At 43.1% G+C, this 25,226-nt stretch overlaps 1 protein-coding gene across 1 annotated transcript in view; it reads right to left on the minus strand.

Annotated features, from left to right (window-relative positions):
* Positions 1-522: 522 nt before the first annotated feature.
* The window catches only part of LOC115082060 (exocyst complex component 1-like), a 30,438-nt gene continuing 5,734 nt past the window's right edge, over positions 523-25,226 (minus strand). The window contains exons 2-5 of the mRNA XM_029586323.1: positions 23,928-24,111; positions 21,889-22,082; positions 2,489-2,683; positions 523-1,454 (exon numbers count right to left, since the gene is read on the minus strand). Coding sequence (XP_029442183.1) covers positions 1,299-1,454; positions 2,489-2,683; positions 21,889-22,082; positions 23,928-23,949 — 567 coding nt within the window. The 5' untranslated portion in view covers positions 23,950-24,111 and the 3' untranslated portion in view covers positions 523-1,298. The remainder of the gene's footprint in view (positions 1,455-2,488; positions 2,684-21,888; positions 22,083-23,927; positions 24,112-25,226) is intronic.

The following is a 25,226-nucleotide window of genomic DNA, read 5'->3' on the forward strand; positions in this document are numbered from 1 at the left end:
CCACTTGTCTGGACTGGTCTGGAATTGACAATAAGGAAGGAGAAATTTGAAAACTTACCTTTTAATTTCTATTTCTTTAATCCTGCCAGACCAGTCCAGAATCTACCCAAGGAAGTCATGGCAATCAAGGATTCTCAGTCTGATAGGTTTAGAAATGTAACAGTGAGTACACTGCTGCCCACTCTGAAGATAGTTGGCCTAATTATGAGATTGGTGTAGAGATTCTTATTTCTGTGTTGTTAACCATAAAGTATAATTTTTTGCTATATCAGGTTTTAGTTTTACTAATGATTCTGATGAAAACCAAACATTTGCCTGCGGTTAACTTAACTATGATATAAGATACTGAACAGCTGAAGAAAGCAAAAACCTTTATAGGGGAAGTGAAGTTGGCTTTGAGCTTTTTTTCTCTTTTTCCTTCTGCTGGCAGGAAAACATTACCTACTTGTCTGATCTGGAAGAACTAAAGGAAAGAAAATGTACAGGTAGGTTTAAATTTCATCTTTATTTATAAAGGCTAGAATTAATGTTTCAATCACAAAATAGGAACCTCAGGACAGTAGACATGTCACTTTCTATTTCTGCAGGGAGTTTGCTCATTTATTTTATTTATTTTCAATTTTCTAAACTACCCCTCCCTGAGATGCTATAGAGCAGGGCACAATAAATATTAAAATCAATAAAACCAAAACATAAAAGCTGAAAATAATTAGACAAATATATTACAAATGCAGCAGTAAATCTAACTTTGTTTCCTTATATGGCTGTATGCAGTATCTTTAGTTTGAATCCAAAAGTGTGGTGGTTCACATGCTTTTGGATTAACATAGTAACCACACTACCTTATTTCTAAAGGGAAATAAAAAAACAACTAAAGTTCCACATAAGCGCCCCTATTCACAAAGATTTGTTAAGCTTTAATGCACCAAAACACGTTGTTTATCAAAGCTCCATTATTTTCAATGGCAGTAAATTTGCACTAATAATGCATTTTTTTTGACCCATTAATGCTTAACACGCATGCATGAATAGGAATCAATGAGTTCTGGGGACGTTTTCAGTCATTTGTCTAGTTGCTCAGGTGAGTCTTTCTCTGAAGTTTGAAATCAACATGAAATAAACAACTTTTTTTTTTCACAGTAAGTGCCTCTGCTTCTTCTCGAATCTTTCTAGGCAAAAACAACAGAACAGAGCCCCAAGAGGTACTTCCAAATCTACGGGTACATCATCAGCATCTTTTGGTGAGAGCTGGCATCTATTTAAAGAAGAAATTCCAAGAATACTTAGAGGCAATTCTGCTACTGGTACAACTGCGTGATAGTGGTAAAGTAATTCAGCAGGTCTTCTACTGAGAAGTCCAGGGTAATTCCTGACCCTGGGTAGCAGCGACTGATCATGTCCTCAAACTGTTTGTACTGGTGGAGTAACTCTTGCTCCATAGCATGCCACACCACCTGGAAAAGAAGGCATTCAGAGTCAGTGCACAGAGCCAATCCTCAGCCTGTCACTCAAGCGTGTCCCAATGCTTTTTACAATCAGAGCCTAGCATAATAAGCATATGTGTGGATCAAATGCTCACTGTATAAAAGCTTCAAAAAAGAGTAATAACAAGCTTCCTGTTGTTAACAGTGGACTAGTTGACATGTTATGTAATCTATTGTCTGAGGGGCTGATTTGTAAGGGATGTCCTTAGCAATAAGCTTTATTCATGTTTTACCACTATTCCCTTCCCTCTTGCCCTGTTATCATCCCTTCTTTGCTCCACCACTACTACCCATAGCTCTTTGCTCTGCTTCTTGACTATCATGTCATTGATTCTCATTCATATTCTACCTCACCAAGCATCTATATATTTTTATACACTTAAGCAGTGTATAATACACTTAAGCAGTGGGGATTATATGTGGGGTGTACACTAGCATATTCCGCTGAGGGAGACGCCTGCATGGCTTCAGCAGTCGCACAGCTGGAAGGTGGACTCCAGCCCACATGGCTGGAAGACTCAGAAGAATCAGTGATGTAAACACAGGACAGCAGCCATTGTGGGTCGTCAGAAGGAGCAAATGGCTCCAAAGATTTGATTGGCCCTTGTGGGTCAACTGAGAGAGACAGCTGCAAGAGACAGAGGACGTCAGTGTGGTTGGGCTGCAAGAGACAGAGGACGTCAGTGCGGTTGGGCTGGGGGAGTGAGTGCTGGGGTTGGACAGGGACAACAAGGGCATACAAATCTTCATTCCTCTGAAAATGTTTTGCCTATACCTATTAGTCTAATCTATTCCCCCCACCATCTGCAGTGAAGTTGCATCTCTCTGACATTCTGCATCTGATACTCTTCTTTAGCTTGATTTACTACATTCAATTCACCAGCCCCAGTTTGGTACTGATGAAGTCCTTGAGCAGTTGTGATATGTACATCTCCTTTCTAGAAAATGGAATATGTAATTCATTTGAATCTTTCCCAAGGCAGCCATCCCAAAGCTTCAGTTACCGGTAGCAGGTTCTCTTCCAGCGAAAGGTGCTTTAGGATCTTGCTGTACAACACCTCCAAAGCTTTTTTCACCTCCTTGCCAGGATACTTCTCAATCACCTTCCTGAGCTCTTTCTTACTGTATGCCAGCTGGAAGCTTACATCTTCCTCTTTCACTCCCTGAGCAATGCATGCTTTCACTCCATCCAAGAAACACTGGCCAGAAAGGAGAGACAGGAGCTATATTATGTAGTGCAGTTTTTGCAGTTATAAATAATACAGTATAAATGTATGTGTATATCTTTAAGAAAGAGTTTGCCTGCTTCTGGTCCATGGTTCATCAGGGCTAGAGATGCTATGGAGGCAGCATTCAAAGCCCCCAGTGGAGGGAAGGTGTCTCAGCCATTGCACAATGATGACACCTACTGACCAGAGTCAGGGTGCATGCATACAAGGTTCAGTCCAGAGGGAGCCAAGGTCTATAGCACGTGGCCAACAGCCATCACAGCAATGGCTGGCCTAGGCTGGCATTATAAAAAATAGGGGAACAATTCCAAGCAGTGGCAAATGAAGGCTTATGATGCCATAGCTCTGAACATGCCTATTCTGATTAAGCTGGAAGCCCAAAGAAGTAGGATGAAGCTGGTAAAGAAAAAAAAAAGATAATTTTACACTGCCTTTGCAAAGTAAAAAATGCTAGCAATAAGTCAGAGAACAACTAAGAGGCACAGAAAAATGCAGCAGATAAAAAAAAAAAAGGGAAAGTGAGTGCTTCATGAGGATGCTTGCTCATGGAAAGCATCATGTCTTCCTCACACACAGAGCTACACCTCTCCCTAGGGTCAGTCCAGCGGGCTGTAAACTATGGAAGCCAGGGCTTTAATCTGCTGAAGCTCATTCATACCCTGGGAAAGTCACTTCAGTCTTCATTGCCTCTGGTGCAAAATTAATGGACCATTTGCTAAACTGCATTAAGTGTTTAATGCATGTTATACAGAATTTACTACATGGTAAACACTTAATGCAGCAATAACGTGCAGTATTTTACCTCACAAAACACTGATGATAATGAACTACCATCAGGATGGCTCTTAAAGAGCCAAAATGGCTGGAAAGAGCTCCCTGACAATGTATGAAATACCCCTGTTGTCTCTGGAGGCGGCCCTCAAGAAAAAAAGGTTAATTTATTTTTTGTCAGGCAGCAAATACCCCACCCCTACCCAACCTCCTCCCTTTCCAATAAATGCCCCCTTCCCGGGATCCAAATATTTGCCCTTGCCAACAGTAGCGGCCACACCTCCCACCACCTTACCCATCCTAATCCACACCCCCGGGCATATCTGATGGTCTAGAGGGGCTCTAAGGGCCAAGCCCGGCATTCGCTCTAGTTAAAGGCACTGGCCAGATGTCATATGACCGGGGCATATTTAGTACGATGGCTAGCTGCTTTTACTTTGACTAGATAGTGCACCAGCCCCGGAGTCTAGGGGGTACTCCTGGCCCCACTAGACCACCAGGTATGTCCGGGGGGGTTGGGCTAGGGTGGGTCGGGGCTTCTACTGTCAGGGGGGCAGTCATTTGGATCCAGGAGGGCCATTTATTGGAAAATGGGAGTTTGGGCAAAGAGCAGTGAGTTTGACATGTGACTTCAAATATTTAAAAAAAAAAGTTCTCTTGAGGGCCACTATTGTGCTTGATAGGATTTTTCCCTGTGAAATTTTACTGCCAGGATAAGAAAAGCTCAGTTTCCAAAGCTGTAGTACCAAGTACCGCAGCTTTGGAAGCCTCTGTAATAGAAAAATACTACTGCTTCGTAAATGACCCCTTTAGATTGTAAGCCTCTGGGCACAGGGGAACTATTTACAGTACTTGGATGCAACTCTCCTTGAGCTATATCAGTGCAAAGATGTGAGTTAAATCTAAATAAACACAATAAATCAGTATTAGGGGCATTCCAAGATGAAGAGAGTTTGCTCTTTTAAAGTTATTCTCTGAAGAAAGTGTTAGATGAGGATGGCTCTGGTTTTATAAAGTTTGTGTGAGACAAAATAATGGAATAAAAATTATTACTGATCTGTGTAAAGTATTGTGGGTACATAGAAATATGGATCATCAAATAAGTTGTAGGTGATACCTTTTGATTAGGATAAATACTTGTGTAACAAACTTTCAAGAGCTAAGTCCTCTTCATCTGGTCAGTGCAAAATGAGGAAATGAAAACAGGTACTGCCCACAATTTTATTTTTTTACTTAATGGTCTTCTCAAATTTTTGCCTCCTGTGTAGTTTCTTCATGCCAGCAAGGGTTCTTAGTGAGCCTTTCTCCTTGTCTTGCCTGTCACTTCCTTATTGACAGTATAAAACCCAAGCTTCCTCACCAGCAGAGGCCTCCAGCAAGCTTCACTCACAGTTCTACTAGTCACATCCTTGCTGACCCTACTACATCCAAGCCTCAGCCCTAGATGACTCAATCTTGGCTCTCTGACCTGGCTACCTCTATCTTGATATTCTAGCTTGCCTTGTGGCCTAACCAGGCCTTCTTACCTTGTGGCTTCCTGGTCTTCTGCCTTACCTTGCAGTGTGGCCTTTGGACCTTCTGTCTTATTGCCTTTTGGCCTCCTGCTTTGCCTTGTGGCATCTTGGGCCTCCTTGTCTTGCTCTGTAGCCTCCGGGCCTGTTAGGTTCTTCTAGTCAGCCTTATGCCCTGTTGGTCTTCTCTGTCCTCTGTTGCCTGTCCTTGTCTAGTCCAGTCTTGTCTTTGTCTAGTCCTGTCCTTGTTCTGCCTTGTGCTGCCTTGTCCAGAACCATGTCTATTTCTCAGTCCTTGCCCTTATCCCTAGTCTTGTCTATACCCTTTAATCAGCCCCAGTCTGTACCCTGTATCCAGCACAGACTGTTTCCTTATTCCAGCCCCAGCTTGTGCCCTGTATCCAGGCCCAGTCTGTATCTAGTCCCAGCCAGCACCTGTGTCCAGTCCTCAGCCAGTATCTGTATCCAGCTTCCAGTCATGCCTGTCCTCAGCTTCCAGCCTGCCTTGCCTTGTCCAGCCTACACCTGTACTCAGCTCCATCCATACCATGATGCTCTACTGAAGACAAGCCCTAATATCCTCCAGAATCCAAGGGCTCAAGCTGCAGGAGAAGGGGCTGGATAGGCAGAAGACCAGCTCTACTCCTATTCTGCAGCTCTGTACTGCTTCAGTGGGAATGCTCCCTGACTCCAGTCTGGCTGACCATGACAAGTCTTACGAGAAAAGTTACACATGTGCGATAATCTTGTGACACCTTGTGGTCACAGTGTAACCTGCTGGTTTCTTCTCCATTTCCTTGTTAAGGAGAAATGTAATCTTGCCTGATAATTTCCTTTCCTTGATTCCAACCAGATCAGTCCAGATGCATGGTTTATGCACATCTACCAGCAACTGAAGACAGAGAGCAACAGGTTGCTGCCTTCACTCCACTAATGCAGTATTCAATGCAATAAGCTAAGAAGATTTTCAACATTCCTCATAGCCATACTAATAAAGACTTCCTAAAGAACTATCAATGCGAATGTCCCCACTCAGGAGAAAGCCACTCGAGCAAGACTAACTGTAGCCCCCTGATAAAATAACACTTAGAACTGCAATTAAGAACATAAAAACATAACACTAGCCATACTGGGTAAGATCAAGGTCTATCAAGCCCAGTATCCTGTTTCCAACTGTGGCCAATCCATGTCACAAGTATCTGGCAGGATCCCAAGCAGTAGATAAATTCCAAGCTGCTTATCCCAAGAATAAGCAGTTGATATCTGCAAATCCACCTTAATGTTTTATTTATTTTATGATTGTTTTCTTGTAAGCCACCTAGAAATGTTGATAGGTGGTATATAAACCTAATAAATAAATAAATAAATAATGATAATTTATGGAATTTCCTCCAGGAACTTGTCCAAACTGTTTTTAAATGGAGCTACATTAATAGCTTTCGCTATAACATCTGGCAACAAATTCCAGAACTTAATTATGCGTTGAGTAAAAAAATATTTTCTCTTGTTAGTTTTAAATGTGTACTTTTTGAAAGAGTAAACAACTGATTAATGTTTACTCATTCCATTCCACTGATTATTTTGTAAACCTCTGTCATATCTCCCCTCAGCTGTCTCTTCTCCAAGCTGATGTTACGTTCGGTGGTCTGCGGGCTGCCCCCATGGACTGCCACACTCACATACAGGCCCTGTCCAGCCAAGCAACGCTGGAATGTGGTGGGGCGCCATCCACACAATTCACAGCAGGATGCAGTCAACACACATGGCAGGACGCTGACGATTTCCTCTCCAACGTGACTGCCAACAGCTCCTTTAAGGGTATGCGCAGGCCAGTGCTGCAAAATTTAAAGGGCCCATGGCGGGAAAACCCCCGAGGTGCCCATAGATGACATCATCAACCATGCTATATAAAAGGTTAGCTCGAATGTCTGCCCAGTGCCTCAGCAATAGATCCAGCTATGTCATTGTAATGTATGTTACTTCTTCGTTCCAGCTTTGTCCAGCTTGCCTTGAGTTCCTCATTCAGTTTGTCTTTTGTGCTTCATCCAACTTGTCTTCAGCCCTTGTCCAGGAGACTCCGGTTTGTCTTCTGTCTTCATCTCCATTTTTTGCCAGCTTGTTAATCTCCTTGCATCTCTGCCCTGCCCATCTGTCCCTCCACTCCTCCCTGGTTTCAATCTAAATGTCAAGCTGAGATATGATTGACTGCTACCTGCCTCTGACCATTGCCTGCACCTCAGATTATCCTGACCACTGCCTGCCTCTGATCATTGCCTGTACCCTAGCTGATATGGGATATACTTTTCTGCCATCCACAGAGAACCCACTTAAGTTCTGCCAGTTCCGGCACCCAAAGGCTCAACCTGAGGGGAACATGGGCTGCTCCTCCCTATAGGTAGAGCCAATACTGCCTTGGCAAAAGGCTCCACAGATACAACAGCCGAAAAGTCCTAACCTCTTTAGCCTTTCCACATAGGGAAATCATTCCATCCCTTTTATCATTTTGGTCATCCTTCTCTGTACCTTTTCTAATTCTGCTACTGTATTTTCCGGCGTATAAGACGACTTTTTAACCCAAGAAAATCTTCTCAAAAGTCGGGGGTCGTCTTATACGCCGGGTATCATCTTATAGGGCACACCTGCTCTCTTACCAGTTTCTCTCAATCACACACATGCTCTCAATCAAATGCATTCTCGCACTTACACACAGGCTGGCTGCTTCTCTCTCTCTCTCTCTCTCTCACTTACACACAGGCTGGCTGTCTCTCTCGCTCTCTCTCTCTCTCTTTCACCCCCCCCCCCCGAGCACAAATAGTAGCTGCAGCAGCTTCCTCCTCCAGCCCCCGCAGGCCAAGAAAGAAGAAACCCATCAGCCGCGGGAGGCTCATGCTGCTGTCTCCTTTCCCGATTACCAGCTCCTTCGACTGCTCGGGGCCGTTCCTGCTATCGCCGCTGCAATTTTTTCATTCGGCACGGCTTTCTCCTTCCCACGGCTGTGGCATCCGCGGCTGGCCTCTTCTTCTTCCCGCCCCCCCCCCCCCCCCCCTTTGAACCGGAACAGGAAGTGATGCGCGGGAAGAAAGAGCCATGCCGCGTGAAAAAATTGCAGCGGCGACAGCAGGAACGGCCCCGAGCAGTCGAAGGAGCTGGTAATCGGGAAAGGAGACAGCAGCATGAGCCTCCCGCGGCCGATGGGTTTCTTCTTTCTTGGCCTGCGGGGGCTGGAGGAGGAGGCTGCTACAGCTACTATTTGTGCTCGGGGGGGGGGGGAGTGGAAGTGAGAGAGAGAGAGAGAGAAGCAGCCAGCCTGTGTGTAAGTGAGAGAATGCATTTGATTGAGAGCATGTGTGTGATTGAGAGAAACTGGTCAGAGAGCTCGTGTGTGAGAGACAATGAAAGTGACTGCTCAGAGAGATGACTGATGTGTATGTGAGTGTGAGAGAGAGAAAAAGCATGGAAGTGAGAAATCTGGGTATGTGAGAAAGCATGGGAGTAAGAAGCCTGATTATGTGAGAGAGAGCATGGGAGCGGGAGGGCTGGCTGTGTGTGTGTGTGTGCGCGTGCATGAGAGAGAGACTGGTTGATAAGGTGACAGTGTGTGTGAGAGAAAGAGACTGGTGTGTGTGAATGTGAGAGAATGTGATTCAGGGAATGAGAAGCCTGTGCACGTGGAGAGTGAGCATGGAAATGAGAGAGAGACTGGTGTGTGTGTGTGAGACAGAGAAAGTGATTATGAGAGTGAGAAGCCCGTATATGTACGGTAAGCAGAACACGGGAGTGGGAAGCCTGTGTGTGTGTATGGCATGAGAGAAACTGTTCAGGAAGGTGTCTGGTGTGTGTGTCAAAGACTGTTTGGGAAATGATTGGTGTGTGAGAGACAGAAACTGGTCATGGGGGCATGACTGGTATGGTGTGGTGTGTGGTGAGAGACATGGGCCCTAAGGAAGAGGAAGAGGGAATAGGAGAGCTGCTGGAGGGGGTAAGGAAAGGTGGCTTTTTAAGTTTATTTTTCTTGATTGACTGCCATTTTAATTATTTAATATTATGTGATATGTCTGCTTTTTTGAAATATTTTATTGGTGTTTGGAGAATGTTTAATAGTTTTTATGAGTTTTTAATTGTTGGATGTTATTCTGTTCATAGCTGTTTTGAAACATTTATTCTGCTTATTAGTATAGTTTTACAATTATTTATGTGTGGGGGATCTATAGCTGCTTGCTAGTTCTGTTTTCCTAATAAGAGGTATATTGGTTTTTAGGGCCTGATATACGGTATTTGTAGTGTTGCCTTTTCATAGATAGGGTTGCTCCTGTTTGAGTGTAAAATTATTTTTTTTCTTAAAAATATGTATAAAAAGGGGGGGGGGGGGGGGGGGTCGTCTTATACGCCCAGTCGTCTTATACACCGGAAAATACGGTATATCTTTTTTGAGATGTGGTGACCAGAACTGCACACAATACTCAAGATGAGGATGCACCATGGAGCGATACAAAGGCATTATGATATTCTCTGATTTAGTCATCATCCCTTTCTTAATAATCCCTAGCATTCTATTGCTTTCATGGCTGCTGCTGCACACTGAGCAGAAAAGTTCAACATATTATCAATGATGATGCCTAGATCCTTTTCCTGAATGGTGACTTCTAATGTGGAACCATGCATTGTGTAGCTATAATTTGGTTTACTGTTCCTTAAGTGCAATTCTTTGCACTTGACCACATTAAATTTTATTTGCCACTTGCATGCCCAGTATCCAATTTTTCAAGGTCTTCTTGCAATTTCTGATTATTATCTTGTGATTTAAGAACTTTGAATAATTTTGTGTCATAGGCAAATCTGATCAGCTCACTTGTTGTTCCTATTTCCAGGTCATTATAAATATATTAAAACGTAGTGGATCCAGAACAGATCCCTGATACACTCTCTACTATTCACCTTTCTCCACTGGGAAAATGTATCATTTACTCTATTCTCTGTTTTCTAACTTTTAACCAGTTGGCAATATACAATAGGACACTGCCCCCTATCTCATGACATTTTAATTTCCTAAGAAGTATCTGATAAGGAACTTGTCAAATGTTTTCTGGAAATCCAGATACTGTATCAACATATTAGTTCACATTTATCTGCATATTTATTTATGCCCTCAAAAAATGTAGCAAATTGGTGAGGCTAGACTTCCCTTGGCTAAATCCATGTGGGCTTTGTGCCATTAAACTATGCCTATCTCTATGTTGAGCAATTTTGCTCTTTATGATAGTTTCTACTATTTTGCCTGGCACAGATGTCAGACTCACTGGTCTGTATCCTGGATCACTCTATTATCCCTTTTTAAAAATTGGCATTACATTGCAACCCTCTGGTCTTCAGGTACCAAGGGCAATGTTAATGATAGTTTATAAATTTCCAATAGAAGGTCTGCAATTTCATTTCTCAATTCTTTCAGCCCTCTGGGATTTTTATCATCTGGTCTAAGTGATTTGCTACTTTATAGTTGGTCAATTTCCAGGTTCATTGAGATTTGTTTCATTTCCACTGAATCATCACCTTTGAATATCATTTCATGCATGGGTATCTCTCTTACATCTTCCTCAATGAATGCAGAGGCAAATAATTCATTTAGTCTCTGCTATGTCTTTATCATTCCTAAGTACCCTTTTTACCCCTTGATCACCTAATAGTCCAACTGACTCCCTCGCAGGCCTTTTACCTCGAATATACTTGAAAAAGTTTTTATTGTGAGTTTTTGCTTCCACGTCAAGTTTCTTTTCAAATTTTCTCTTTGCTTTCCTTATCAATGCTTTGCATTTAACTTGCCAGTGTTTATGTTGTTTCTTGTTTTCTTCATTCAAATTCATTTCTTGAAAGATGTCCTTTTAGTATTGTGCTGAAGGTGGACCCTTGGCCTGGTGCAGGATTGGTATGGCCCTCTGGTTGGACCCAGAGAGCACTTGCCACCAGGAGGAGGAGCACACAAGGAGACAGAGGCTAGCTGGAGCTTCACCAATAACATTCTGGGGTTTCTGCAGGGTTGAGCCCTTGGATACCCATACCGCCTGGACTTAGGTGGGCCTCCAGTGGTCTCCCGGAGAGGTATTGGAGAGGTGGGCCCACCACAAGCAAGGGTGCACGGCTGATGCAGTGGAGAAGCTAGACCTGAACTAGAAGCTCCGGAGACCTCGGAAAGGCAACAGTTCAGAGAGGTCCTCCGAATGAGACAGGCAGCACCTGCAGGTCTAGCCACGTAGAAGCCGCGATTATTATCCAAGTACATTGGCCCGAAGGTCACCGGGGGCCAGAAGAGTGCATGAGTGAAATGCAAGGGTCAGAGCCAGAGTATCAGTCCAAGAGAGGTCAGACAAAGCGAGAGTCAATACCAGAATCAGTCCGTACGTAGTCGAGGCAAGTAAGGATCGGATCCAGGCAGCAGACAGTAGAATGGTCAGACAGGCAGTGGTCAGTTCCAGGTGACAGGCAATAGAATGGTCAGGCAGGCAGAAGTCAGTACCAAGAAGTCAGTCCAAATAGGTACAACCTGGGAAGACACAGGAACAAGGAGACGCTGGGACTGGAGATGCTGGAACAGGAGAAGTACTGTGGAAAGCCCAGGGAGAATCCTGAGAGAGGCACCAGAAAATAGGGATGTGCAATTGTTTAATTTGTTTCATACATTTCCCATTATATGCTAATTAGACATGCATTCGTTTCATATGTTTCATACATTTCATATTACATGCTTGTATAGGAAACGTATGAAACGAATGCACATCCCTACCAGAAAGAACCAAGAGGGAGCACAGCAGCTGAGTAAGTCACAGGGCTGCAGTTCAAATCTTTAGTGAGACTCCGCTATAGAGAGAGTTGAAAGCAGCAAAGGGACTAAATCAGACACTGAATGGCAAGATCCCACAGAGGAGAATGCAACTGAGCAGAAGAAGAGCCAGAGGAATGATGTTAGTATCTTTTTTGCAGAAAGTGACAAAGATTTGGTATTACAGAAATATTTTTCTTATTTTGTGGTTAAAAGGTGCACATTTTCCCCAGATATATCATGTATAACACAACTTCAAAGTAAACAATTTCTGCAAATGATGCAGAGTGATAGCCCTAGGGGCAACCTTCTTTCTCAAATTTCCTTGTACGTGTGTTATTATATATCAGAAGAATAAGTCTATTTTCACAGATCCAATGTATTTGGAAGCCTTTTTACATGATAAAACAGTCTAAGATGCTATTTCAGGAAAATTATTTATAAGACGAGTGAGTCTCATAAAGATTAATGTAGAAACACCTTGAACAGGTGGGCAATTGTTTTTCGATTGCTTCTTTGTTTTCCTTTTTCCCTTTTTCATTCTAACTCCCCTCTTTAATAATGGGGACCTAACTTGCTATAGTGTTTATTTCATGTTTAATTTCTTAGTGTTATGGTGTATTGAGCAAGTAATCTTAGAAGTTATTTCATGCCATGTAAATGATTTTAACTTTATAAAGTACAAAAAGAAAAAAGTCCAGAGTTGTTGCTCTTGGAGCTTTCCATACAAGGATCTAATTAAAATAACTTGGGAATACATTTATCTTTTCTGACACTGATCATGTGGAGACTTTTTTTTGCAAGATAAAGAGATAACTTATTCAGTACCTAGCACCTAAGGGATCAACCAGTGAAGATGCATCCTTGTTTTCATTTTATTATTTTACCTTACATCTCCCCTTTATATGGATTAATGATCAACAGATGTTTATGCATTTTTTGTTAAATATTTTCTGACCTTCTCTTTTATGAGAATTGCTGTATTTGTTCTGAATTTCTCTTATTTGGTTTTTTGGAAAATTAAATAAAGAGTTAAAAAAAAAAAGTTGGACAGAACCAGCAGATGAAAAAATCTCTGACAGGAAGGACCAAAAAGAAAGAAACATTAATTGGGTGATAAACCCAGGAAGGGGGAAAGAAAAGGAAGTAGGGTTGTTAGGTTTGGGACCGCTCTCATCTACCCAAGGTGTGACCTCTTTTTTCCTGCTCCAGTTCATATCCCTCCTTTTTTGTCTATTTTTCCTCTCTCCCTCTTCCTTCCTCTGGTTCATTTTTCTCTCTCTCCTTGCTTCATTTTCTCTCTCATCCCCTTTGTTCCAGTTCCTGGTTCTTTCTCTTCCTTGCCCTATTATTTTCTCCTTCCTCTGGTTTCCTTGTCGCTCTCCTCCTTGCTCCATTTTCTCTATCCCTTCCTCATTGCCTTATTCTCTTGCTTTCCTTTCTCCTTCCTTTCTCTTTCTCCCTTCTCCTCGTCCCTTTTCTGTGTTTTCTTTGTGTGCCCCATTTGCCATCTCCTCTTGAAGGCAGTTCACCCCAATGTGCCAGAATATTGCAGGGCAGGTATTGTGATAATAGCTCATGTGTATTGGGATTTATTGGAGGAAAAGCAATTGCATTGATTACAAGGCAAGAAGCATTACATTTCTTAGATGATGGCCTGGATGGAGTCAGTCATTTCATAAATATGCTATATATCAATTAACACTGAATATCTACCCGTCACCTGCAGAAATTCTACCGAAAGTCTCCTTTTCTGCAACAGTGATGGCAAATAAATATATAATCCAAACGAAGGCCTTCAAATGGTAGGCAAGAAACATTTACAGCCAAGAACCGGGTCTTTAGAAGCCTAGCCATGAAATCAATCATGAAAAGGACAGAAAGCAATGAATAAATAACTATAAATGAAATGAAAACCATTTAGGAATGCAAGCTTTACAGAGGCCATACTCTGAAGGCCATATTTAAGTTTCAGGCAACAAAAGATGCAAATAAGGTTAGCTTGCTTCTACAGTTTGGAAATAACCCATCTTTTGATCAAGAATTTAATTTTCTACAGTTTCACATAGGGAACATTTTCCACAAAACATGCTAGCAAAAACATGTGAAAAAAAGCATAGTGGGAGAATTAATTTGGCAGTTCTTCCCTGAATTCTATGTCTTTGTCAACATATTCCATATAAGATATCCTCCCAAGCTTTTCTGGTTTAAATGGGCACATTTCTAATTTATATAGCATGAGAAATCTGCTTGCATAATATTAAGTAGACTTTAGTTGTAGAGACGTGCATATGGTTTAGACGAATGGGTAAAATGCGATGAGTTGATTTTCAAATTTTTACGAACAAAACAAACCAAAGTGTGACTCATTCCAAAAGTTTGTAACATTTCTTGGCTTATTTGTTTACTGCAACTCATGTGCACAAATTGAAATTTGTGTGCACAAGTTACCAATCATGAATAATCCAAAAAAATCTGAAGAAAAACATGAAATGAAATTCAGACACAAAAGGTGCTAAAAATTAAAGAATGAACTAAACTGAAAATTTTGTACATGCACATCCCTAAATGGTTGGGCAAAGACATCAGTGGACTGGCTCTTCCAACTATAAAGCTTTATTAGTGAGTTGCTAAGCAAGAGGCAACCAAAGGTATGTTGTCTAGGAGCACATCTGACTTCCCCAACTAGCATCCTCACTGTCAGGCACGCTAGTAGAACACATCATAATATTTCTCATATGTTGGGGATTTGGACACACATCTGCAAATTAATTATAAAATCTCTGGACGCATTATTTCCTATTTCCCCTTTGAGTGACAATTCAGTTTTATCACTAGCAACTTGTTATCCAGATGCTGTGGTTTGGCATGCTGAGAGCCTCAAGCTCCCAGGACAGCTAAGGAAAAGGGGAATTTTTAAATCATTTGCAGATTTGTTCACTGAATTTCAGATGCCTAGATATACTCAATGGGGCGGATTTTAAAAACCTGCTCCTGTGCACGCTGAGCGCGCTAAGCGCATGTTATAAAATTGGGCATAGATTTGTGCTCGCTGGGTTGCGCGCACAAATCTACGCCCACGCGGAATTCTTAAAATCCGGCCCAATTTCTACATTTACAATTGCGATGGGATACAGTGTGTAAGGTAGGCCTGAGTGGTCTCGCCAAGGTCTTGATTATTTGGAAAGAATAGTTAGTGGAGTTGATCATGTTAGAAAGTGCCAGCGGTACAATATAGCCAGTGAAATTCCTTTAATAGAGCATGAAACAAGGAGAAATTACTACTTATTTGATAATTTCCTTTCCTTTAGTGAAGGGTAGGTTCATTCCAATGAGTGGGTTATGCACCTCTGCCAGCAGATGAAGACAGAGCAAAAGCTGACATTACGGCTATATAGTTTTGCCCTGACATCAGCCCACCAGTATTCTCTGGAAAAGCCAAACTGTGGACAAAACTGATTATACTTGAACATTATTAGCAACAGGCAACCATTCATGTTTCTCAACTAACAGGAACACTGAACTCAGTTAAAAGAAGGAACATATCTAGCAAACTAAGGGCTAGAGAAGGCACTTAACCTGTTGTCAATGAAGAACAGGAATCATCTTCTGCCCAGCTCGTCCTACGATAGGCTAACCACAAATTCAAACCCCAGCAGCCAAGGGCAAGTCTGGGATTGACCTACCCTTCACTAAAAGAAAGGAAATTATTGGGTAAGCAGTAATTTCTCCTTCCTTAGCGTTCGGGTAGGTTAATTCTAATGAGTGGGATGTACCAAATCTAATCTCGAAAAGGGCGATGTCCTCTCTAGCCCTTGCATCCAAGTGGTAATGCTTGGAGAAGGTGTGTAAATGTTACCATGTAGCCATTGGCAAATTTCAGCAGGTGACAACAAACAAACATCTGCCCATGATACCGCCTGAGCCCTCGTGGAATGCAGTGTAATCTGTTCGGTAAGGCAACCTCAGCATCTACAAAGGCTGCTGTAATGACTTCCTTAACCCAGTGGGCAATCATTGCCCTTATCACTGATGTTCCCTGCTAACCTCCACCATGGAGCACAAAACAGGCAATCAGACTTCTGCATAGTCTTAGTCATGTCCAAGTACCGCAGTAAATGAAGCTTGACATCCAAGGAATGCAAAAGGCAGTACTCAGCTTCATCTCTGTCCCTGTCCAAGGCAGGCAGAGAAATGGACTGATTCAAATAAAAGTCCAATACCACTTTGAGCAAAAAGGAGGGTACAGTCTGAAGTTGAACCACACCCAGAGTCATACGGAGAAAAGTCTCACGACCTACAGTTCAGAGACCAGACGTGCCTAACAGATTGCTACCAGAAAAACTGTCTTCAGGTTAAAAGAAAAGATTATGCAGAGATCAAAAGGTTGGACCTGCTAAAACTCAGGAAAAAGTTAAGATCCCACAGAGGCACCGGAAGCCAGAACAGGGGCGAAGATGCTTAATTCCCTGCAGAAAATGGGACACATCTAGATAGGAAGACAAAGGCCCTCCATTGATTCTCCCTTTATAACAAGCCAGGGCTGCAACTTGAACCTTCAAGATATTAGAAGCCAAACCTTTATGCAAGCCATTTTGTAAAAATTCCCAATTCAACGAAATATCCACCTTGAGCGCTTGAGTACCTTGCTCAGAATACCATGCCTCAAAGATCCTCCAACTTTAACATAAGGTAAAGAAGTAGAAATTTCCAGGCCCGAAGAAGAGTGGAAATAACCACAGGTGAAAAACCGCGCTTTAACAGCCAATCCCTTTTAATGGCTAAACCATAAGACAGAATTGACCCGGATCCTCGTGCAGAATGGGCCCGTGATATAATAGATCCTTCCGAGCCAGTAGCCTGAAGGTATTGTCCACCAGAAGACTCTGGAGATCAGCATATCATGGCCTTTGAGCCCAATATGGAGTCATACAGGAGGTCACTGCATGGCCACTCTTGAACAAGAGTGTTGATGCCCATCCCTTTTGGGTCTCACCTGCGACTGAAGAAGCATGGAACCTTTGCGTTACTGAAGGTCGCCAACAGGTAAGATCTGGTAGGCCCCAGAGGTCCACCAGCAGCAGAAAGGCCTTGTCCAACAGCTCCCATTCTCCTGTGTCCAAGTTTCTGCTGCTGAAGAAATCAGCTCTGATATTGTCTTATCCGGCAATGTAAGAGGCGGATATGCTTAGGAGATGCTGCTCTGCCCACATCATGAACTTATCTATCCCCTCTGTCACCTGCTGACTCTTGGTTTCACCCTGCTGATTGATGTAAGCCACCGTTGTCGTATTGTCGAACATTATCCGAACTGCTCGAGTCTAGCCGCTCTGCAAACGGCAGGTACGCCAACTGAACCACTCATGCCTCCAGTCTGTTGATGTTTCACTGCTGCTCTGCTGCATTCCAGCACCCTTACACGACAAACTCCTGACAATGAGCCCCTCAATCCCGGAGGCTCACATTTGTCACGAGTACCAACCAATCCAGCGAAGTCAGGAAAAATCACTTCCTGAGATGGTTCACGTGTAACCACCAGTCCAACTAGGATCCTACTTCTAACAGAAGGCGCAGCCTTACCACATAGTTCTGTGACTGCAAATGCCATCAGGAGAGCAAGGCATGCTGAAGAGGACCCTCACCTAGGGAGCCATTTCTAATGTGGAAGCCATCAACTCCAGGACCTATAGATAAGACCACACAGTCGAACAAACAGAGATCCTCAGGGATCGAACTCGCAGCATCAATGTGTGTATCCAAGACACTGGTGGAAACAATCTGCCTGCCTTGTACTGAATTGAACCCTGACATACTTCAGGGTCTGAGATGGCTGCAAATTGTTCTTGGCCAGATTCACCACCCAACCTAATTCCTGTAGCAAGGAAACCAATTTGTGGGAAGCATGAAGACTTCCAATGTCTTGACTTGAATTAACCAGTCATCCCGATAGAGGTGAACTAGAATGCCCTCCTGGCGAAGGGTCACTGCTATCACCACCATGAATTTTGAAAAGGTTCTCTATGCCGTAGCTAGTCCAAATATTGCAAGCCCTGAAACTGGTCATGATGTTGATCCAGAATAGCAAATCGGAGGAACCACTGATGTTCCTGCCAGATGGAAATATGCAAAGATGCCTTTGTCATATCCAGAGATGTGACATACTCCCCTGCTTGGACAGACATTATGACAGAGTGCACCGTTTCCATCCTGAAATGCATGACTTGTAGATGACGAATGTCACCCTTGATATCCAGTATGGGTCTTAATGACCCTTCCTTCTTGGGCATTACAAAATAAATGTAATATCGGCCCATATTTTACTGCAGTTCAGGAACGGGGAATTACTGCTTTCAGATTTAACAGCCATTGTAATGTTGCTTCCACTTCTACCCTTTTCTGAGGAGAGTTGCATGGTGAGACCATGAAGGCTTCCAGAGGAATGCAAAGAAATTCTAGAGTATACCCCATTCTGAATTACTTCAAGAACCCACTGATCTGAAGTATACACCTGTGATAAAACTGGGCTAGGCAACGACCTATCTCCTGCACCACCAGGTGAGCCCACAAACCTTCATTGGGAAGACCGATGAGCTTCATCTCTGGAGCTCACATCCTTGCGAGGACTATGGAGGTGAAAGGATTGAGACCTGCAGAAGGGACGGGATCTCTGGGAAGAACCTCCCCTATAAGGCCGAAAATGCTGGTAGTCTTGGGAGCAGCCAGTTGTCTGATAAGACCTGGCATTGTGTTTCTTGTCCTCTGGCAAATGAGGGACCTGGGTCTCTTCCCGTTTACTTGCCATTTTTCCAATTCATTGCCAAATAAAAGTGAACCTTTGAAGGCAGTTAGAAGTGTTGGACTTTGAAATAGTATCTATGGTCCAGTTTACACAGCCACAGCTTCTGCCTGGCCACAATATCTGAAGCAGCTCCTCTGGTAGCTATGTGTACCAAGTCACATCCCACATCGTCCAAGAAGGTGGCCCCCAGTTCTACCATAGGTCCAAGGTTGGATCCAGCACCACCAGATTCATGACAACAAGTTACCAAGGTGTAACAAGAAGCAATTTGCAAGTTCATTGTCACTGCTTCAAAGGCTGCTTCGGGATAGCCTCAATCCTCCTATCCTGAGCTTCCTTCAGTGCTGCATCTCCCTCTATCAGGATGGTGGTACATTTTGTAACAGAACACACTAAAGCATCCACCCTAGGGAAATGCAATTGCCTACTGGCCTGCAGATCCAAGGGGTATAAATCTGCCAAGACACATCCTTCCTTAAAGGACACCTCTGGTGCACTCCATTCCAGATCAATCAACTCCTGGAAGGCATCTAAGAGGAAAGAAACAAGAAGCCTTGTGTAGGGTGACTAAAATAGGATCCTTCTTCTGTGTCCCCAAGGAGTCAGGCCCAGTCACTCTGAGGGTCTTCAGGGTCTGAGATATCAAGCCCAGCAGCTCATCTTTGAAAGAAATGGAGAAGATTTCTATATGGCTCCAAATCTGGGGAAATGTCTCCTTCCTCACCAGGAGAAGCACCCACATCATCATCGGTATTATCTTGATCCACCTGTATTCAAGCTCTGTCAGAACATACTGCACCATGGCGTTTGACCATAGAAATAGGCAGAGGAGCATGCAGAGCGCACAGAGCTACCTTAGTAGGCACTGCCACTTCCTAAGACCAGCCCCGTAGAAATTTCTGTAATCCCTGGAAGAATTCTGTCCAGGAAAAGGAGGATGGGTCCATTCTAGGCCCCAATGGGCCCGAACTTGACGTCCTGCGATCCAGTATCCCCTGAGGACTCGACCCATGCATCAATCAAGGGAAGGGACACCTCTGCCATGTTTCCCTCAATCCCACTCCCCTCAGACCGAGGAGATGGATCATCATCAGCAAAATCAGAAGGAGGCAACTTTCCTCAAGAATACAGACAGTGCTGACACAGGCTTAAAGAAAGCTCTGGCTGAATGCCCCTGATATGGCATGCAGCACTGATAGATAGACAGGTTTCTTTGCCGTGGGCGCATGCTGTAAGCATGCAGACCAATAAAGGCTCGCACCTAGCTTAACTACGTGTATAAGAACGCCCAATTTGGATGCACAAAAATTGTGTGTCCAAGCCCATGTGCCTAGGCCGCTCGTCCAAATGGACGCCCAGACTGGGTGCTCAGCACCGGCACCTAAACTAGACGCATAAGATGTGTGTTCAGAAGGAAGAATACCCAAATTGGATGCACAGACGAGAACGGATGCCCACATGGATGCATAATTGTGCGCCGATGGCCTGCAGCATAAAGTGCGCCAAACTACCCCACCACCTAACACTTGCCAGAATAGGCAACTTGCCTCCTCCTTAAGCAACTGTAAGGGAATGGCTTCAGCCACGGTCCTGACAACCCCGCAAAGGACAAGTTCTCAGATGCCGACCGGCGCCATTCCTCTGGTAGAGAGGGCTCCGAGAGGGGGTCAACTGAACAATCTGAGGAGGACTCCATGGAGAAGCCTCAGAGTGGGGCCTAACCAAATGACTGCTCAATCCGCCGAGCCTGCACTCTCTCCTCACCTCACAGAACTCCCTAGAGACATGAGCGGGATAGCCGAACACTGAGAAAACAGACCCTTCTCCTGCTGTCTTCCTTTTGAATCCTTCTATTTTATTAAGTAAAAAAACTTTTACCTGAGCTCATCTTTCCCTGGCTGAGAACAGAAACAGGTCCTGGCTACAGGGGGGAGAGGGGTAAAGCTTTCCCTGATGAGCCTTTCTCAGCCTGCAACCGCTAATTGGAATTTAGGTCCACCAGGCTAAAGGCACTTTACTGAGGAAGGGACCAATGTTATCACCTCAGGAGGCAAGTGTGCTACATAAACAGTTCGTTTTTCCAATATCTTCTTTCCAACTCCTTTTCTTCTTTTCTTTTTTTTTTTTTTTTACTCACAGGCAATCCCCTGAAAGGAAATGCATGCTCACCAGCTGCTGGATGGAAATACTGGCGGGCTGATGTCAGGGGGGAATATATCGCCATGATGTCAGCTTTTGTTCAGTCTCTATCTGCTGGCAGAGGTGCATAACATACTTGTTGGGATTCACCAACCCAAATGCTAAGGAAGAGCAGGTTTGGGAGTGATCATATCTGATGATCTTAAAGTGGCCAAACAGGTGGCTAGAATCTTGAATACACAGGGAAAAAATGGTCAACTGAAAAAAGGAGGCATAAATTCCTGGTGGACCATTTGGAATAGTGTACAATTCTGGAGACCACATCTTCGAAAGGATATAAACCAGATGGCATTGTTCAGAGGGTAGCTACTAAAATGATCAATGGTCTTCATTGGTACAGACTTAAAAATCTAAACATGTATACCCTAGAAGAAAGGCAAGCTATGATAGAGACATATACATTCCTCCAAGGTATCAATGCACAGGACGTGGGCTTCTTTGAATGGAAAGGAGACTCTGAAACAAGGAGAGGTCATGGGATGAAGGTGAAAAGGGGTAGTCTCAGGACTAACCTAAGTAAATATTTCTTTACAGAGAGGGTGGTGGTTGCATGGAACAACCTTCCAGTGGAGGTAGTGGAGACAAGAACAATATCTGAATTAATGGGAAAAGCACAGGGGAGCTCTGAGGGAGTGGCAGAGATTGTAGAGCTTAGTAATTGGTGTGGATAGGCAGACTAGAGAGACCATCATGCTTCTATGTAAAGGTCTCAGACCTAGCTGCTAATATCTGCATCTTATTAAATTGATCATGATTGGTTTGCCTCCTGCATGCTCAATGCATTCACTTTAATGCTAAACTTGGCTGATGCAGTACCTTTTCCCCTTTTACTGGGAAATTCTATGGCAAAGAGCAGATTTTACCACAAATGTTCTGCCTGCAGAATTGCAGAAAATCAGAGGCTTTGGGAATATTTAGAATGGTTGGTAGGGGAAGTGAAGAGTAGGTGGGATGATTAATTTAAAAATAAAAATAAAGAGCTTTTCCTCAAAATGTGAGGCGTGTCTTTCTCTAACATAGCATCCATAAATAGAAAGGAGCAACAAAAGATGTTAAATCACTCCACCACTTTGGGAATACTCACATTCAGCTTCTGTAGCGGCTGTCCTAGGTGCTTGATAACGTATTTGTCCAGATGCTCACTATATCTCTGCTTAGCCTCCTTCCTCTTACCCTCCAGACAGTGAATCTTCATCTCAGACAAGAAGCAGTAGATGTGGTGGAAGTTCTCCATCATAACCATGTTGGCATTGATCTTTAGCATGGAGAGGCTGTTAACTAGCAAAGGACAAAACATGTCACTAAGTAAATACTTTTAACCTGTGCATTCAACAAAATAAAATGTAAGGCCCTAAGCCTTGTTTTTAAAAAATCATTCACTCAAACAAGACGTGGTGCATTCCATTGCTCCCCTATGGATTCATTTTACGTGAGCTAGATCAGAAGGGGATATATAGGGATTAGGAGACATCTAGAGAGCTTTTCTCTTAGAGAGAAAGGAGCCAGGGAGTAGCAGTAGCCATGCACATCTAAAGGTATGGACTTATGGATTAATCTCAATAAAATCCTAGATCATCAAGACATTTAATATGTGAGTATTTTCTATCAGGGAAATCAGCATCTTTGAAAAACCAGTTTATATGCTGCTATGGGAACCGAGTAAGAAATAATAATCAGGTTTTTGGGTCAGTCATTGCAAAGTCTTTAAACTTAACCACTTTGGCTGAATGTAATGTTCTGTTAAAAAATGAAACTTTTTTCTTTTGGTTTGTAATAAGAGATGGAGACAGTAATAAGTATTTGTCATCTAATTCAAAAGCAGAGGAGGAACATAAGAACATAAGAACATAAGAAAATGCCATACTGGGTCAGACCAAGGGTCCATCAAGCCCAGCATCCTTTTTCCAACAGTGGCCAATCCAGGCCATAAGAACCTGGCAAGTACCCAAAAACTAAGTCTATTCCAGGAGCAAAATGTTGTAGAGACTACAGAGTTTCCACCAGGTGTTCCTGGTCCCCAGCACATGGGTAGACAACTGTGGAGGGACATACCATTCTGATCCCCACCTCCTCCACAGGTTGTCTGGAAGTCCCTTAGGCACAAGGTGTGTGTGTGTGTGGGGGGGGGGGGGGCTACTCTAGGTGACAAAGGACAGATGTAGTTTGCTTTCAGAAGGGAAGGATGTCTATCATGTGTTCTCTCTGAGTTAGGCCTTCAGTCTGACATATATGCCCTGCCAGTTCCATTAATAGAGCTAGAAGGAAGAGGGATATCAAGAAGCTTTTACTTTTTCTGATTTCTACAATTCTGTCCTGGTTCATTCTGGCCAGGATAGTCAGGAGGGACTGTATACCTTTTCAACCAGCATAAGAGAAGATTGCAAGGCCAAGATGTGAGCAGAAATCCTGATTCAAGTTTTTGCAACTTTCTATTTTACCACTTTTGGGAAAGGGGCAATTTTTCTGCCCCTCTCCTTTTTCCTGAACCGGAGACTTTTAGTAACTGTTTCCAGTATAGGCCTTTTCTTCTGGGAGGCCAGCAACTATTTGTTAAATAGGGACATCAAGGGAGTCGAAAACCTCTGGAATGTGTTGCTAGAGGATGTGGTTAGTGCAGTTAGTGTAGCTGGTTTATAAAAGGTTTGGATAAGTTCTTGGAGGAGAAGTCCATTCACTGCTATTAATCAAGTTGACTTGGGGAATATTCACTGCTATTACTGGCATCAGTAGCATGGGATTACTTAGTGTTTAGGTACTTGCCAGGTATTTGTAGCCTGGATTGGCCACTGTTTTAAACAGGATGCTGGGCTTGATGGACCCTTTGCCTGACCCAGTATTGCAGTTTCTTAAGTTCTTATGCTCTTGGAGAAAGTCATTTCTGAAGCAGAGAGTAAAATTAGTTAGATTATCCTGGGGAAGAAGTGATTGAAGCTAGCTGCCTACCACCATCTTGCTCCTCCCAACTTCATCTCTTGACCTTTTTTCAATGGAAATTCCTGCCTTTTTTTTTTTTTTACCTTATTGTTAACAATAGTAAGGGTTGTCGCCTTACTCCTAGAAAAATTGTAATTCTGCTACAGGCAGAAGGCACTGGATGCCTGAAATTCTGATTATTGCACTTACTGGTGTTAAAGACTGTGTCCATTAGTTTGCCTAGGGCCTTATCCAAGTCTTGTCTTTGCTTAGCATTTCTGAACACATCTTCAGCAAATATCACAAAGTCTTTGAAGCGGATGATAAAAGGCAGGATCCCAATCTTTTTCTTACCAGGCACTTTGGCTTCCTCAATATCTTTGGACAAGGAAACCTGTCACAGACCAAAAGAATTTGATCAAAATGCAGTTAAAATCTATTGTCATATTCTGACATCCAAGATTAATAATCATATGGTTTAATAGAGCTGCAAACTATGACTGAGGATCCCAGTCATAACTCTATGGGTTCTAGCAATACATTTACTGAGGATCCCATTCATAACTCCATGGGTTTTTAGCAAATACATTTACCTACATTGCTTCTGATGCTCACTATAAACTGAGTAAAACAAGTTTGTTTATTGTAAATGTGTTCTCCTTAGACATAAGGATTAATTAGCCAGATATGTGAGTAATATCATCTTATGGTGCCAAATGGAACCTTCTCTTTAAACTCATTGAACTTTTGCTGTACTGAGCATGTGTGAGAATTCATGTGCAGGGGGTTGCCTCAATGACCCCCCCTAGGTCAATGTTAGAGTTAAGCTGGAAGAAGTTGACTCCCCAGAGAGGCAGGTGGTAGCATAGCTAGTCACTGTGCTGTCTACAGAGAACATCATTATGGTAAGCAAACATACTTTCTCCATTAACTACCAAGGCTGAATTAGCCATGAGATGTGTGGCGTCCCAAAATGAGTGCTGCAGAGGAGTGTTTACTGTATAAGCAAATTGGACTCTACAGAGGAGAGTAGACTATTGAATGAACAGACTAAAACTGCTTGTACAAATTTGAAAGGTGGCCATAGATGCTTTGCTTTCTTTCCTTGCTCCACTGAACAAGACAAACAAATGATCTGAATGCCAAAAACTATTAGTGACTTTAAGGTACCATAACAGAGCACAATGAACATCCAATAAGTGAAGCTCCCTTGCATGCGGCATTTCCGATGACAAATTTGGAAACGCAGTGAATTCGACAGACTGGTTAATATGGAACGAAGAAACAACCTTCAGCAAGAACGATGGCACCTTACGCAAAGACACACCGTCATCCATAAATCGCAAGAAAGGCTTTCTACACTTGAAGCTCTGAAATATGCCTGGCCGAATAAATTGCCACCAAAAAGAGAGACTTCAAGGTGAGATCCTTTAAAGACGCCCTTTACAAAGACTCAAAAGGAGAACCACAAAGCACTATCAGAACCAAATTAAGGCTCCAGGACGGACA

This window comes from Rhinatrema bivittatum, unplaced genomic scaffold (genome assembly GCF_901001135.1).
Source record: "Rhinatrema bivittatum unplaced genomic scaffold, aRhiBiv1.1, whole genome shotgun sequence".
In the NCBI taxonomy this organism is placed as follows: Eukaryota; Metazoa; Chordata; class Amphibia; order Gymnophiona; family Rhinatrematidae; genus Rhinatrema; species Rhinatrema bivittatum.